This window comes from Onychostoma macrolepis, chromosome 13 (assembly GCF_012432095.1).
Source record: "Onychostoma macrolepis isolate SWU-2019 chromosome 13, ASM1243209v1, whole genome shotgun sequence".
Lineage (NCBI taxonomy): Eukaryota > Metazoa > Chordata > Actinopteri > Cypriniformes > Cyprinidae > Onychostoma > Onychostoma macrolepis.
The window spans coordinates 11,324,525-11,338,594 of NC_081167.1; the positions used below are offsets into that span (position 1 = coordinate 11,324,525).

At 35.9% G+C, this 14,070-nt stretch overlaps 1 protein-coding gene across 5 annotated transcripts in view; it reads right to left on the bottom strand.

Annotated features, from left to right (window-relative positions):
* The window catches only part of slc4a11 (solute carrier family 4 member 11), a 66,462-nt gene that overhangs the window by 11,639 nt on the left and 40,753 nt on the right, over positions 1 to 14,070 (bottom strand). For 4 of the 5 annotated variants that reach the window (XM_058795225.1, XM_058795223.1, XM_058795224.1 and 1 more), the window contains 8 exons: positions 7,264 to 7,387; positions 5,248 to 5,457; positions 3,216 to 3,275; positions 2,781 to 2,865; positions 1,462 to 1,587; positions 1,258 to 1,371; positions 463 to 595; positions 2 to 75 (listed from right to left, as the gene is read on the bottom strand). In XM_058795225.1, coding sequence (XP_058651208.1) covers positions 2 to 75; positions 463 to 595; positions 1,258 to 1,371; positions 1,462 to 1,587; positions 2,781 to 2,865; positions 3,216 to 3,275; positions 5,248 to 5,457; positions 7,264 to 7,387 — 926 coding nt within the window. The remainder of the gene's footprint in view (position 1; positions 76 to 462; positions 596 to 1,257; positions 1,372 to 1,461; positions 1,588 to 2,780; positions 2,866 to 3,215; positions 3,276 to 5,247; positions 5,458 to 7,263; positions 7,388 to 14,070) is intronic. The other variant, XM_058795226.1, reaches the window with a different exon arrangement.

Genomic DNA, 14,070 nt, shown 5'->3' on the forward strand with positions numbered 1-14,070 from the left:
CTCTTGACGGTGCCCTTAACTGCATCTGCTACAAAAGCAATGGAAATGAACAAAGCTATCACCTCCTCTATTGACCTGTGGGTCAAAAACAAGAACAACAAAAACATATCAGTATTCAAGCAGTGGCATCTGCCAAATTATCTATATTTGTAGGTGTGTGTGTGTGTGTGTGTGTGTGTGTGTACTGGTATGTATGGTTCATGAGGACACAAATGTGTATAATAACATGGGTACTACAACGTGAACATGGTTTATGGTAAAACAAAAGGCTTAAAAAAAACATACAAAACGGTGTTTTATGAAATTCAAAAATTGCCAGTAGTTTCCTGTAAGGGGTAGGGTTGGTGTAGGGCAATAGCACATACAGTTTGTACGGTATAAAAACCATTACGCCTATGGAGAGTCCCCATAAACCACAAATGACAGACTGTATGTGTGTGTGTGTGTGTGTGTGCGTCTGACCTCTTGAAAAGCTTAACAAGCAGGCTAAGGTTGAAGACTCCTCCCATGATGAGGAAGAGGCTGTTCCATAGGCCAATACATGCATAAAATGCTGCAAAGTCCAGATCATAATCATCACAGATCCCCCTAATCACTGCAGCCACATAGAGACAAACACACAGAAGCAAAACACAACATCCAGATCATTAGGAGCGAACAAAAATGCAATCAACTCAAATCTCATAATGACACGGGATTATAACGCACAGTAAATGTCCATCGTTTGATGTTTAAAGAACTGCTCCCAAACATTTAAAGAATTCCTGCTGTTATTCCCATGAGAAACCACAAGACAAGATCTTTGATTGGGAAGGATCATTATTATAGATGGATGTGGCGGTTTTGTCCTCCTCTGTGCATTTTAATCCAAATAGAATTTCATTTTAATACAGCGAAACCATTTTTCAGGGCAACCCTCCCACTGGTAACAGTGTGTGACTGCAGCCGCAGGAATGAGCTTTAGGAGGAAATCTCCTCTCAGCCAGGGCAAACATCAAACTTCACCCAAACAAATGGCGGCCATATCGGACTCCCATCCTGCTGTTTGTGAGATTAAGAGTCTTGTTCCACCTCATCCTGTGGTTAGCAGAGCTCTCTAAACACTCAACGTCAAAGTATTCAACAAACAATGAGTGCTCATCTAAACACACCACAAAAACGAAGCACGGTTCAGGACCAGACTGCAAACGAGAGCCAAGGTATGCGTGTATGTGAACATGCATCTATTGTTGCACATGGAGGCATGTATGTACATACCGCTGATGAAAATAGCGATGGGCGCTGTGGTCAGTGGAATGACGAGAGGAGAGCCAGCACACAACGAGTAGATGATTCCACCTATACTCTGCCCAATGATCGTCTTCTGAACATCTAATCAAGGGAGAAAACAACTCAGTCTGTGTGTGTGTGCGAAAACACGGTGTGTGAAGAGCGTATACGTGTCTGTGTGTGAGTAATCACCAATCTCGCCCCGAGTGCTCTCGTCGTTGAGTGAGCCAAAAGCAATGGCGGGAAGCAGCACAGCGATGTAGAGGAAGATGGACGTCGTCATGAACTTGACCAGGGCTTTGTTATTACCCACTAATCCTGAAACACACACATTTATAGAAAACGCACATAAATATTACAGCTGCCAAAGTGAAGTCCTGAGATTAACATGTTTAATGGCATGTAATGTCATATAATTAATCCACATTCTATGTATTTATAGCTGTTAACATATAAAATAAACATTATTAGAGCTATATTCACTTATAGCATAAAACAATAAACAATCTCAATCAGAGTGAAGCATAAAGTATATACACTCCATTTAAAAGTTTGGAGTTGGTATGATTTTTTTATGATTTTGAAAGAAGTCTTATGCTTACCAAGACTGGATTTATTTGATAAAAATAATATTGTGTAACATTATTACAATTTAAAATAACTGTTTTCTGTTTTAATTTTAAAATGTAATTTATTAACATCATTGCTTCAGTGTCACACGATCCTTCAGAAATCATTTAATTAAATGCTGATTTATTGCTCAAGAAACATTTATATTTATTATCTATGTTGAAAACAGTTTTTCAACAGTTTTTTTTATTTTTGTGGAAACAGTTTTTTTTTTTTCAAGATTCTTTGATGAAGTGAAGAACATGTCTTCGCTGTCATTACTTTCTTATAATGTAACCTTGTAAAATAAAGTACTAATACCCTAATATAAAAAATACTGCCTCCAAACTTTTGAATGTTAGTGTAAAGAAATTATAATTATAACCAGAAATGTATCATTTATATATAAATGGAATGTGTATATATATATATATATATATATATATATATATATATATATATATATATATACAGAATATATAACTGGAATATTTCACTGCAAAACAGAAAAATCATATTAATCACCAAAATGAATCAGACTTTTTAATGCAATAAGAGAAATAGAGAGGAGAGCTCAGAAGAGCATATCTGATTATTTCCTCAGACTGCTCAGCTGTACTGTACAGTATATCTCTGTGAGGAACATAAAGTGACATAAAACACAGAAATACAGCATTTTGTCATTCTGTTTGTTCCTGGTCCTGTTTGTTACTGGACAAGCTCTTGTGAAATCATCTGAACTACTGTCACATCTTTAAATATAGCTAAGGATGTTAATAAGACCATTGGAGGACCATATATCCTTTTTGAAAACGCAAAAAATAAAACATAATAATTTCCAGAACATCTGCAAAATTTGATCCTTTACGTTAAAAACATTTGTAAGTTTATGCTTGACACACCATCAGTGAAGTCAGACGGGTAGAGAGGCAGTCGGCGACACAGATCCTCATAGATTCCTCTGCCCACTCTGAAAAAATCTCTACACTACACACATACAGAGAGAGAGAGAGAGAGAGAGAGGATTACTCACACACACATGTACATACATCTACATATATAAAAGTCAAAACATTTAAATACATTTACTGCAATACTGCAGCAGGAGAGGCACAGGATTAAAGCACACACACACCAATTAAACATCATACACACCAAATCCTGCCGAATCACAGCAAATACACACACAAAAGCACATACACACTCACACAACACTTTACACTGCAAGGGAAGAGATACTGTGTTAAAGCAGACAAACACACACAGACACACACACTCTCTTACTTAAATCCTCACACACAGACACACACACAGAAGCTCAGTGTAATCGCACTCACACAGGGCCCCCTGCACAGCAGAGAGAGAGACACAAGATGAGAGAACACAGATTCTGCAGACTAGAGAGAGAGACAGCCCAGTGTTAGAACAGCATTAGTACAATGCAAGAGCATTACAACTACATCAGCAAAGCACAGTCAAGACACCTGTTACATTACTCTAAATATCCATTAATGTAGCATCAGAAAACATCTGACACGTGCATTTCAGAGAACTGCATTAGACTGGCTTAAGAATTTTATAAATAAAAAGCCCCCATAAAATGTGTACACTTTTGTAATTGTGGATGTGTGTGAGCATATATTTTTATAATTACATTTTTATTATATTTTAAAAAGCTTTTTATCTTTTTTTTATTTTTTTACTTGTGTGTATTAGTGTTTTGGGCATCAGTATGACACTATATTTTTTTCATTAACACTATGCTTTAATTGTGAGTTTGCAGTCTGAATTGAATATGATGAGAAAGACCAGAATACTACAAAATAATACAAAGTCAATAAATAGAAATCCTATCTTTGGATTGCATTCATTGGCTGCATATAAACTCAAATCTACAGCATAACCAATGTGTTTCATCTCACAACTTTGATAAACCAGTTATTTTAATGAACTGGTTAAAAAGACAAATTACTCAAATCAAAATCTTTCTAAGCAGATACTGAATTAATTTCTCACTTGATGTTTAAAATAACTGTTTTCTATTTATATATTCCTGTGATAGCAAAGCTGAATTTTCAGCATCATTACTCCAGTCTTCAGTGTCACATGATCCTTCAGAAATCATTCTAATATGCTTCTTAATATTTTTTAGAGACTTCGATACTGATGAATAGACATTTGAAATAGAAACCTTTTGTAATATTATAAATATCTTTGCAGTCAATTTTGATTGATTTAATGCATCCTTGCTAAATAAAAGTATTAATTTCTAAAAAAAAAAAAAAAAAAACATACTGACCCCAAACTTAAACTTTAAACAGTACTGTATAATTATTCTATTGTTCATTGGTAATTTATGTTTGATCAAAACTTTAATATTAAAATGTATTATTAAATTTATAAATTAAAATAAATAAATGATGTAAAATATCAATCATTTTTAGTTCATAATACCCAATCCATTAACTAATGTTAACAATTTGAACCTTATAGTATAAAAGAAACAAAAAAATACTACAGGATTTTTTTAAACATGAAGTTAGGACCAATTATGGTGAGGTTGGAAGCCCTGGTGTGTATGTATGTGTGTCTTTGTCCCCAGACACAAATATAGAGTCTTGTTGAATTAATCAAATTTTAATAGGCTTTACAGGTCAGGATTTGGCAGCGGAGCAGTTTGTCCATCTCACATTAATGACCCACATTAGCCTCTTTTTGGCAGACAAGCTCGCTTTCTGTCAGTCAGAGAGAACCTTGTCTCAGGATATGTTTAAATAAGTCGTACAGCTTTAAGTGTTCATTACTGAGCCGCACTCATTCATCATGACAGCGTGTGTCTGATACAGAAAGAGAGAGAGACCTTTCCTGGTGGTTTGCCAGAGATGAATAGCTTTTAGTGTGCACACGCGCAAGTGATCATGCACACATACACACACACACACACACACAAAGTAATGATCCTCTCCACCTGGTTACCATTCCTCAGATGTGTGATGGAGTGAAAAACGCAAAAAAACAAAAACACAACTATTTGGGCCTCCACTGTTGTCTTTACAGAGAAGAAAACAGAGGGCTTTTACAGGCGGCTAACCTCAGCCAGGGTGGTCTAATGCTCACATATGCCGAATCGGACTTTGTGTGTGTGTGTGTGTGTGTGTCAAACCAGAGTAACAAACAAGATAAATTCTCATTAGCTGCTACATGCTCAGTAGAACTTAATCACTGGAGTGTAAGTCAAACAGCAAAAGGCGAAGGAAGAAAGAGAAAGCGACAGACAAGGACTGAAGAGAGAATAGAGGAAAACAATCGCATTAAAGCCATTAGAATTGAACCTTAAGCATCGACGCACACGCTGCGATGCGCACACACCTTCAGTGGTTTTTGACTGTGTGGGTCTGTCTCTTCGCCCTCCACAGCCGTGGTTTTACGCTTGGCAGCAGTCAGGTGGTACCTCTGGATGAGCAGTGCCTCTTTGAACTCCTCCTGGGTTTTACTCTCTAGCAGCTTCTGTCTGAAGGAGATGTCTGAGAACATGCTGGCGAATGTCCTGCCCAGCTCCATCGCCGTCTTAGTGCTTTTCTGAGAAACGTCAAATACAGAGATCAAACAAATTTAGCGATCGTTACTTATTTACGACTGCTATTAAAGGAAATATTCAATGTAGTAATCCAGAAATCACTTCATCTTCTGAGCAGAAAATGCTTTATCATCTTATGGATTGAGTCCAATGGGTGTTTAAGTTATATAACATTTGTTCCGTCTATTGTTTTAAAACACAACGCAAGTGGATGTATCTACACGTGCCGGCATAACAATCCAGTTTTTACTGTAATGAGAAGATGTGTTTGTCTGTGTGTGCAATGTGATTTGAGTTTGCGAGAAGAGCAGAAGATTATGAAGCAAAAAACTTTGCTGTACTGAACTGCAGAGGACAGAAAGAGATGAGTGCATGCAAGAACAAAGAGAGAGAGAGAGAAAGAGAGAGAGTGATTAGATGTAAACAGATGTAAACACATACACACAAACACACAGATTTATGATGTAAACACAGACACAAAGAGATACACAAAATGGTCTTGGAGGGAGCCAGGGGCTCCAAAGACTTTACAGGGAGACTACAGGGGGAACAAGAAACGCAGGAGCCGGACTTTAAGACTTGAACATGATAGTATTAGTGTGCCTATACCTGATTTTATTATCTCAATCGTTTCTCAAAAATAGCAAACTGTTTAAAAAGAGAGCAGACGGACACTTTTGCTCAAGTCTTTTTTCCCAGATTTTATTTTCTAAATACCCCAGTAATTTCATGTTTCTTTTTTTTTTTTTTTACTTTTTGATGCCAAGGACCCCCAAACATGATTATCCTTTTTCTGAAATATGAAGGCAAGTATATATTTTTATGTATAAGTACTGATTTAAACCATGTACGTGGAAAAAAAGTGTGATATTGTAAAAATATGTTCTCTTCATAATTAAAGAATTTTTTTCTATTAAAATTAAAATATTATCTGAAAAATATTTTTTCTATATATTAATGACAGACTATTTATGAACTGAGACATGAACACAGAAATAGATATTGTTTCCACTAATATATTCAGATTTTGTTTTTATTTCTTACTGTTAAAAACTGTCAATAGAATAAAACATGATTTTAACCTGTCCTTAGAAAGCAGAATGAAACAGCAATCATAACAAATTCAGTAAAAATGTAAAAAAAAATAAATAGGTAACACTTCATTTTAACATTTTTTGTCTTGTTACATGTTATATGTACTTACTATAGTAATAACAGTAAATTGTTCATATTTACATGCAACTAATCCAAACCCCAATCAAAAACCTAAAGTAAGTGCATGTTGTTAATTAATATTATTTAGAAATTAAATGTATAATTGTACACAAACTATAATTTAATATATTAAAGTTGTAAAATAAAATTTTTCTCATAATTTGATGCCAGGACTACTAGGTTTGTTGGTTTGAAAAACCTGGGTCTCTAGACTATAGGCTCAGATTTGCAAAGGTTAGAATTTTGCAAAGCTATTTCTTTTACATAAGTCTAAGTTGATGTTCTCTGTGCAAATACATTTTCTTCAGTTGGTATTCCCTATATTTTGGGGAACAAATGTGCCCACAAGGATTGTAATACCAGCAAATTTTGACCTTGTGAGGACATTTTTTTGGTCCCTTATTAGGGAAACAAGCTTAATAAAAAAATCAGACAGAATGATCATTTTTGTGAATCTAAAATAGCAGAAAGTTTTGTGTGAGGGGTAGAGTCAGGGTATGGGGACAGAAAATACTGTTTGTACAGTATAAAAACCGTTACGCCTCCAGAATGTGTGTGTGTGTGTGTGTGTGTGTGTGTGTTGATTATATTACCATCTTTGAAGGTGCCAGAATAAGGATAACATAGCGGACTTCTGCACAGTTTTCCCCCCAGTTCTGTGGACGATCCAGGCGTGAGATACACACGTGCCGCCTCTGCAGGTTCTTCACATTACAGCTGTCACAAAGAGTTCATAAATCATCATAAATCCTCTTTTACGATTTACACAGTGCTTTAATGTACCTGGCACAGTATCAGATTAATTCAATATGTAACAGGAGTACAGCAAACACATTAACAAATCCATTGGTTGAGGTCTAATGGGATTACAGAAAGCTCTTGAACAGAGGTGTCAAAGTAAAATTCGGTCGTGGCAAAAAAGGCACTTCCTGTTTTCTTTCAGGCTTATAAAGTGCAAAAGTAAAAAAGTGCGTACCTTCTGTTTCAGGCATGTGGCCACCTATTATGAGGTTAATATCAACTCAATTAACTATATTAAAACAGGAAAGATAAAAGCACTCAATACACTTGATTTGGTAATTTCAGATACAGTAAGTTGCCTTAATAAATCAAGTCAAATATTAGCATAAAGGTTGGGCAAAGGAACAAAATTAAACAGTACACTGTTGCACGTCTAATTTACTTAAAATATGCATTAATAACAGGCCCTAAACTCAAACCCTGCCAACAGGGGCACTGAATCGGTCTCACTGGTCCAGCTAATACTCATAACCATAAAACTCAGGCAATGTACTGAGGTCACAAGAGACTTTAGAAAAGCAAAATGCCCTGGGATAGTCTGATCTAAACCGTGCTAAAGCTGTTGTGTTATTCTGTAAACACTTTGGTAACCTTGCAGCCTTACATTAAGCGCATTTATGTGCTCTGTTTTATTTACTATAAATGTAAAGACATAGAGCTGCTGTGGGTCATCCAACATTGCCACTTGTTTCCCTTTCTTGGCCATAAAACTGTCCGCACATAATTCAAAGAAACACAAATCTTCTGCTCACTAGGCTAGTGTGGGCCATTGGCTGAACTTGGCCTTTTTTATTTTATTTAACTCACTTAGGGCTTTTTCTGTCCTCAAAGAGGGTCTGAGGGTCTTCAGTGACTTCTGATTTGTGATCTCTAAATGTATTATCTCATGTGAATTAAGTGGATGGATGGATGGATGGATGGATGGATGGATGGATAGATAGCATAATGTAAATCCAAGTACAAGTACGGCAAGAAAAATATTCCTACAATACATAAAGTGGTTTTTATGAGTCACCTGATTTTGTTCTTTAAAATGCACAAAGTGCACTTGACTACATTGTGTTTCTGGATATAAGCCCAGTTATAATGCTATTCTCCTTCATTTTATCATAATTCAATGAATCACTGCTGCCATTATCACTAGAAAATCTGCATAATTGTCCCTTTTATATAAAATTCAGGTTTAACACTTGTTTTAAGTACGTAGTAACATAACTTGTAGCACTGTGCATATAGCTGCTGCTCAAGTTTAACAGGGAGTGGTTGGTGAAAAATCACACCATCTAACGTGCTGTACTTGCAAGTAGAAAATAAGACTTGTTAGTTTGTGCACTGATGTTGGGTGCTGCCTGACACTGCTACAGTTTGGAGGCTGTTGATAAAAGTTTTGGCAGCTGTTAAACAAAAGTGTTGAGAAGGAAAATGTGTTGGCGGATCTTGAAAACTCTGAAAGAAAGTAGATGAATCATCAGAATCTAATCATGACCTGCAGATCTCTGTTAGATAAGGTTTGTTGGGGATCAATTTATTTTGATAAATGACTCAATAGCAGGTAGCAGATTTTGACAGATGTGAATCCTAAATACATCAATGTATGATTTGCTCAAAAGCTACAGAGCTACTTCTGCACAAGCATTGGCCTAATGATATTTATATTTATAATTTATAAAATAAAACCATCCTATGGGCGAAGATTCACAAGATGCATAAATTATCACAATGCAAACAACCATATTCTGCCCTATGGTATAATTCTGTTATTTGTATCGGGAAATCACCCATATATTGGAAGAAATGGCATATGAATGGTTTGTGTTCTGTGACAGATTTGTTTGAACAGGGTGTATTTATGTCTTATAATAATTTTGTACAGAAGTATAATTTAAAGGGGAAAGATCATTTCGGGAAATATCTTCAAATTAGAAATTGTGTTTCCACAAAAATCCAGCATACGGACGGAAACCATATCTTGGACTTCCTAACACTGCCTCATCCACAACAAAAAGCCTCTGTGTTTTACACATGACCAACAATGTTCTCAGTAATGACTGCATTAATTTAAAGACAATATGGGAAAAGGACATTGGGATTGTAATCGGGGACGAAGAGTGGAAAATAATTTTGTCAAATACAGGTAAATATGTTAGGGAAGCTAGAGGACAATTTACACAGTATAAAATCATACATAGGTTTTATTTGACACCTCTTAGACTTAATAGAATGGGTTTGACAAATAATAATGTTTGTTGGAAATGTCAAAAGGACAGAGGTACTTTTATTCATTGTATCTGGGATTGTCCAATTATTCAGCCTTTATGGCACCAAACTTTAAATATTTTGAGCAAATGGCTTGGAACAACAATACCATTATCACCAAGGTTGTGCCTATTGGGAGACAGGGAGCAGATGTCAAATATTACAAAGGGAGAGTTTGCAGTGATCATGGTGGGGGTCTCTGTGACGGCTAGAGTTATCTTCAAACACTGGAAAACTCCCAAAACCCCAGAGCTAAAAGAATGGGTCAACATAATGACTAAGACAGCTTCGTACGAACGTTTGCTTTATAAACTACATAATAAGAACAAAGTAGGGGTCCCCGTGTGTATACCGGTTTGGGAAGATTTTTGGTCTTATGTGACGCTGTCCTCCCATGTGACACAATAATTTTGACTTTTTCACTATTATTATTTATTTATTTATTATTATTGTTATTATTATTTCTCCTTATTTAGTATTCTGTCTATCCTTGTCATTTTCAGCCACTGTATATTCTGGCCTTACATGCAGTATTTGTATAAATCTGTAATTCGTGTTTTGTATGATATTGTCATGAACCGGATGAAAACAATAAAAACTTGAATTATAAAAAAAATAATAATAAAACCATCCATGAGACAACTGCTGCAACAAATGTGTGGGATACTAAAAGATACAGGGCCACCTGACACAAATGCACAAATGTCAAAGTGTTAAAGTTATGGATTTAACAGACGGTCAAAAAAGACCATCTATCAACAACACACCTTTGTTGTAGGCTACTTTGTGTGTGGGTGTGCTTGTGTGAAATGCCACTTCTTAATATCCTTGTGTTAGCATTAGGGATGCACCGGTTGACCGGCCATAAACCGAAACCGGCCAGTTTTTGCTTATAATGCATGATTGGCAACCGGCCCTTTTTTTTTTGTCATTTTTTCGGCCGATTTTTCAGGAAAGTGCGCACACTGCATTGTAATCATTCGTGAACATGTAATTTGTGAGGAAGACATTCGGCACAAGCACAACAAACACAGAAAAACAGATACCAAGAAGAGAACAGCCGTTGGTGTAACATTACTGGCACACAAATAAGAGCTGCTTTCCACAAAATATGAATGTACAAAAAATGTAGCTAGAAAGTAGTAACATCACACATTTGATGATTTCATTCCACTACTGCTTCTATCAATCCAGTATCAACAAAAATTTAGCCCACTGTGAGCTTTCCTAGGTAAATTATCCACTATTAAAGTTTGATGACCCAAAATAAATTTACTTTCATCAACAGCTTTCAATATTTCACAAAAGGTTGTTAGTGTCTAATGTTTGTTTTTGTGGAGTCTTTCTTTAACCCTTTCGCACGTGAGTTTAAAATATTCTAGATGAGCCCCCCCAGTGTGAGTTTTTTTAGGCGACTGTTATTTTAGAATTTATAGCCTTATTGTTTCCATGGCGACGCGTCAAGCTTGTCATGTGACACACCACAGACCTAATAGCGCTGTATGACACATGGATTGCTTTTATTTTGTTTTTCCTTTTTTAATATTAATATTCACAAACATACTCGCTATATTATGAAATATCTGATATTCCAATTCTGAAATATGTGCAAGTAAATGTGTTTGGTTGTTTAAACACGTTTATAATGATCGTGTTAGTTGATCTATACCGGGTGATGGGCGCTGCCATGTTTGTTCGCGCTGAATCCCAGCTGTGGGATTTACAACACGTAAATTCATCCTCTCCTCCCGAAACACGTTAAAGTAAGTCTCCAGTAAACTGGGAGAAGAGCAGAGTAAACTTTAAAGTTGTCTACACAATCTGTATATGATATCAATAAAACATGTCGTTAGATTATATTTGTAAGGATCATATTGTTGCTTCCATAGACATCAGTGCATATTTTACAAACTATAAATGTATGGTTTTGCTAGTACTTATGTGTATTTAAATGTCTGAAATCTAAAATAAGCATTATATGGTTGAAAACACTGAATAAGTGATAATATGACAAGCGCTCGCGCGTCTGATCTGATCTCCGCGCCAGAAAGCAGATTTGAATTCAGCAGTTGATGACGCGATGCACTGAACGTTCTAATCACACCGGTGTGATCGTACGCTTCAGGGACCAGCCAAGACTGATCACACCGGTGTGATCGTACGCGTTACAACCTTTTTGGAAAATGCTATTTTCTCTAGCCCTACCCACCACTGCTGTTTAAAAACTTTGTACAAATAGCATGTTACTTCTATTTAATATAGCATCTATCATTATTTGCACAATAAACTGTGTAAGACACCTAAGACAGGTACCAGGAAGGACAGCTGATCCTCCTTGTAGTGGCAAACCATGTATGTGTGTATATATATATATATATATATATATATATATATATATATGCCATTGTCTGTCTGAATGCTCGATTCTGATTGGCTTGCAGGTGTTGATTAAATTCGTTGAACTGCACAGGTAGTTCCAGGTCAGTTTAATCACGTTCTATATTAATGCGCTTCCTATAAACATTGGTAACCATAGTAACATACAGTTACAGTTGAATAGTAATACAGACGAAAATAACCCTCATTTTTATCGTTCCGGTCAAATATTGCAGCACAAATATTATTAACATCTTTAATGTGTGAATGCTGGGAAATGACCATGGCATAAATGGGATAATCAACGGCTAGCTGTGCATTAAACGATTTGAATGCATGACGTGGAGGCGAAGAACCGCCCGACGCGCAGCGGAGGGTTGATTATCCTTTACACATATATATATATATATATATATATATATATACACACATTCCATGAAAATATATATTTTTTTCCTAAATGTATAAATAATTTTTGGGGCCGCTGTATATTTGGGGAGTAAGCAGTTCCTTATGTCTCTGATTCTTCTGCAGTGATCTGCTTCATAAAGCTAGTCGAACCCCCGCAAATATTCAGGGCAGTGTGGAATGACACTGCTGGCTGTGCGATGTGGCAAAATAGAACGTTCCCCATTATAATCACTGTCAACACTGCAAGTGTGGCAGCGCGGGGTCCACTGCGCACTTTCACACAACTGTTTGAGCCCACAGTGTGCGTTTTGCTTGCACAGTGAGATCTGAACTCCTCTGAATGCTCTCATTATAATAAATGAAGCTGTTTTGTTGCATCACTCGTTTGGGGTGTAGATGGGCTGCAAAAATACCGCTATCCCAAAACTGCTACTAGCTGAGCGCCATTAATGAGTCTCTGACATGATCTTCATTTTCTTATTCCTCACACACAATTAGAGGCCTGCTTTATCTTCTCTGAGTGTTCTCAGCAAACTCTAACTTTATGTTTCCATTTGTTTGCTGGTTTTAAATTTAGCTTTCTAAATATTATTAACACAAACTTGTTCCTCTAAAGTAAAAAATAAGCTAATTAACAGCTGCATATGAGCAAAATACCTACAGTACCAGACAAATGTTTGTCAATACTCTACCTTTCATAAATTAGGGGTCAGTAAGGTAATTCATTAAGAAATTAATACTTTTATTCAGCAAAGAAGCAATAAATTGATCAAAAGTCACAGTAAAGACTTAAAATACAAAATATTTAAACTAAATGCTATTCTTTTAATCTTTATATCATGGTCCGAAATGCATCATCAATTTACATAGTTTTCCCAAAAATATTAAGCAGCACAACTGTAAATACTAGTAAGAAATCTTTCTTGACCAATAAAGCAGCATATTAGAATTGCATGTTTTTACAGTATTTTTGATCAAATAAATACCGCCTTAGTGACCATAAGAGACTTCCTTCAAAACAACCTCAAACTTTTATACTGCACTGTATGTTAACAGTGTTGTTGAGAAACTAGTTACATGTAACGGAGTTACAGTACGTCATTTAATTACAAAATAAATGTAATTGTAATCCATCGCAGTTAATGAGAAAAAAAAATGTAGAATTAAATTACGCTTACTTAAGGGTTAACCTGCTTGGTTTAAATGTTTGAAAATTATTGTTTAAAACATCCGTTAGAAATTTAGAAAATTAATCAAATGTAATCAGTTACATTACTTTATAATAATTGAAATAGTAACACTACTTATAGCATTTTAAATAGGGTAACTTGTAATCTGTAACCTATTGCATTTCCAAAGTAACCTTCCCAACACTGTATGTTAATGCCAATCCTCTGCCTCCTACTACTGCAAGACCAGGATACACCTACCATCTGAAGAGATTTACACCCCTGTGAACCTCAAATAGGGCTCACACAAGTACATCTTGCCATGATAGCAACTTCTTCCCTGAGGCCATCCGCCTCCTCGCTGGCCTCAGGAAATGATTATACTGT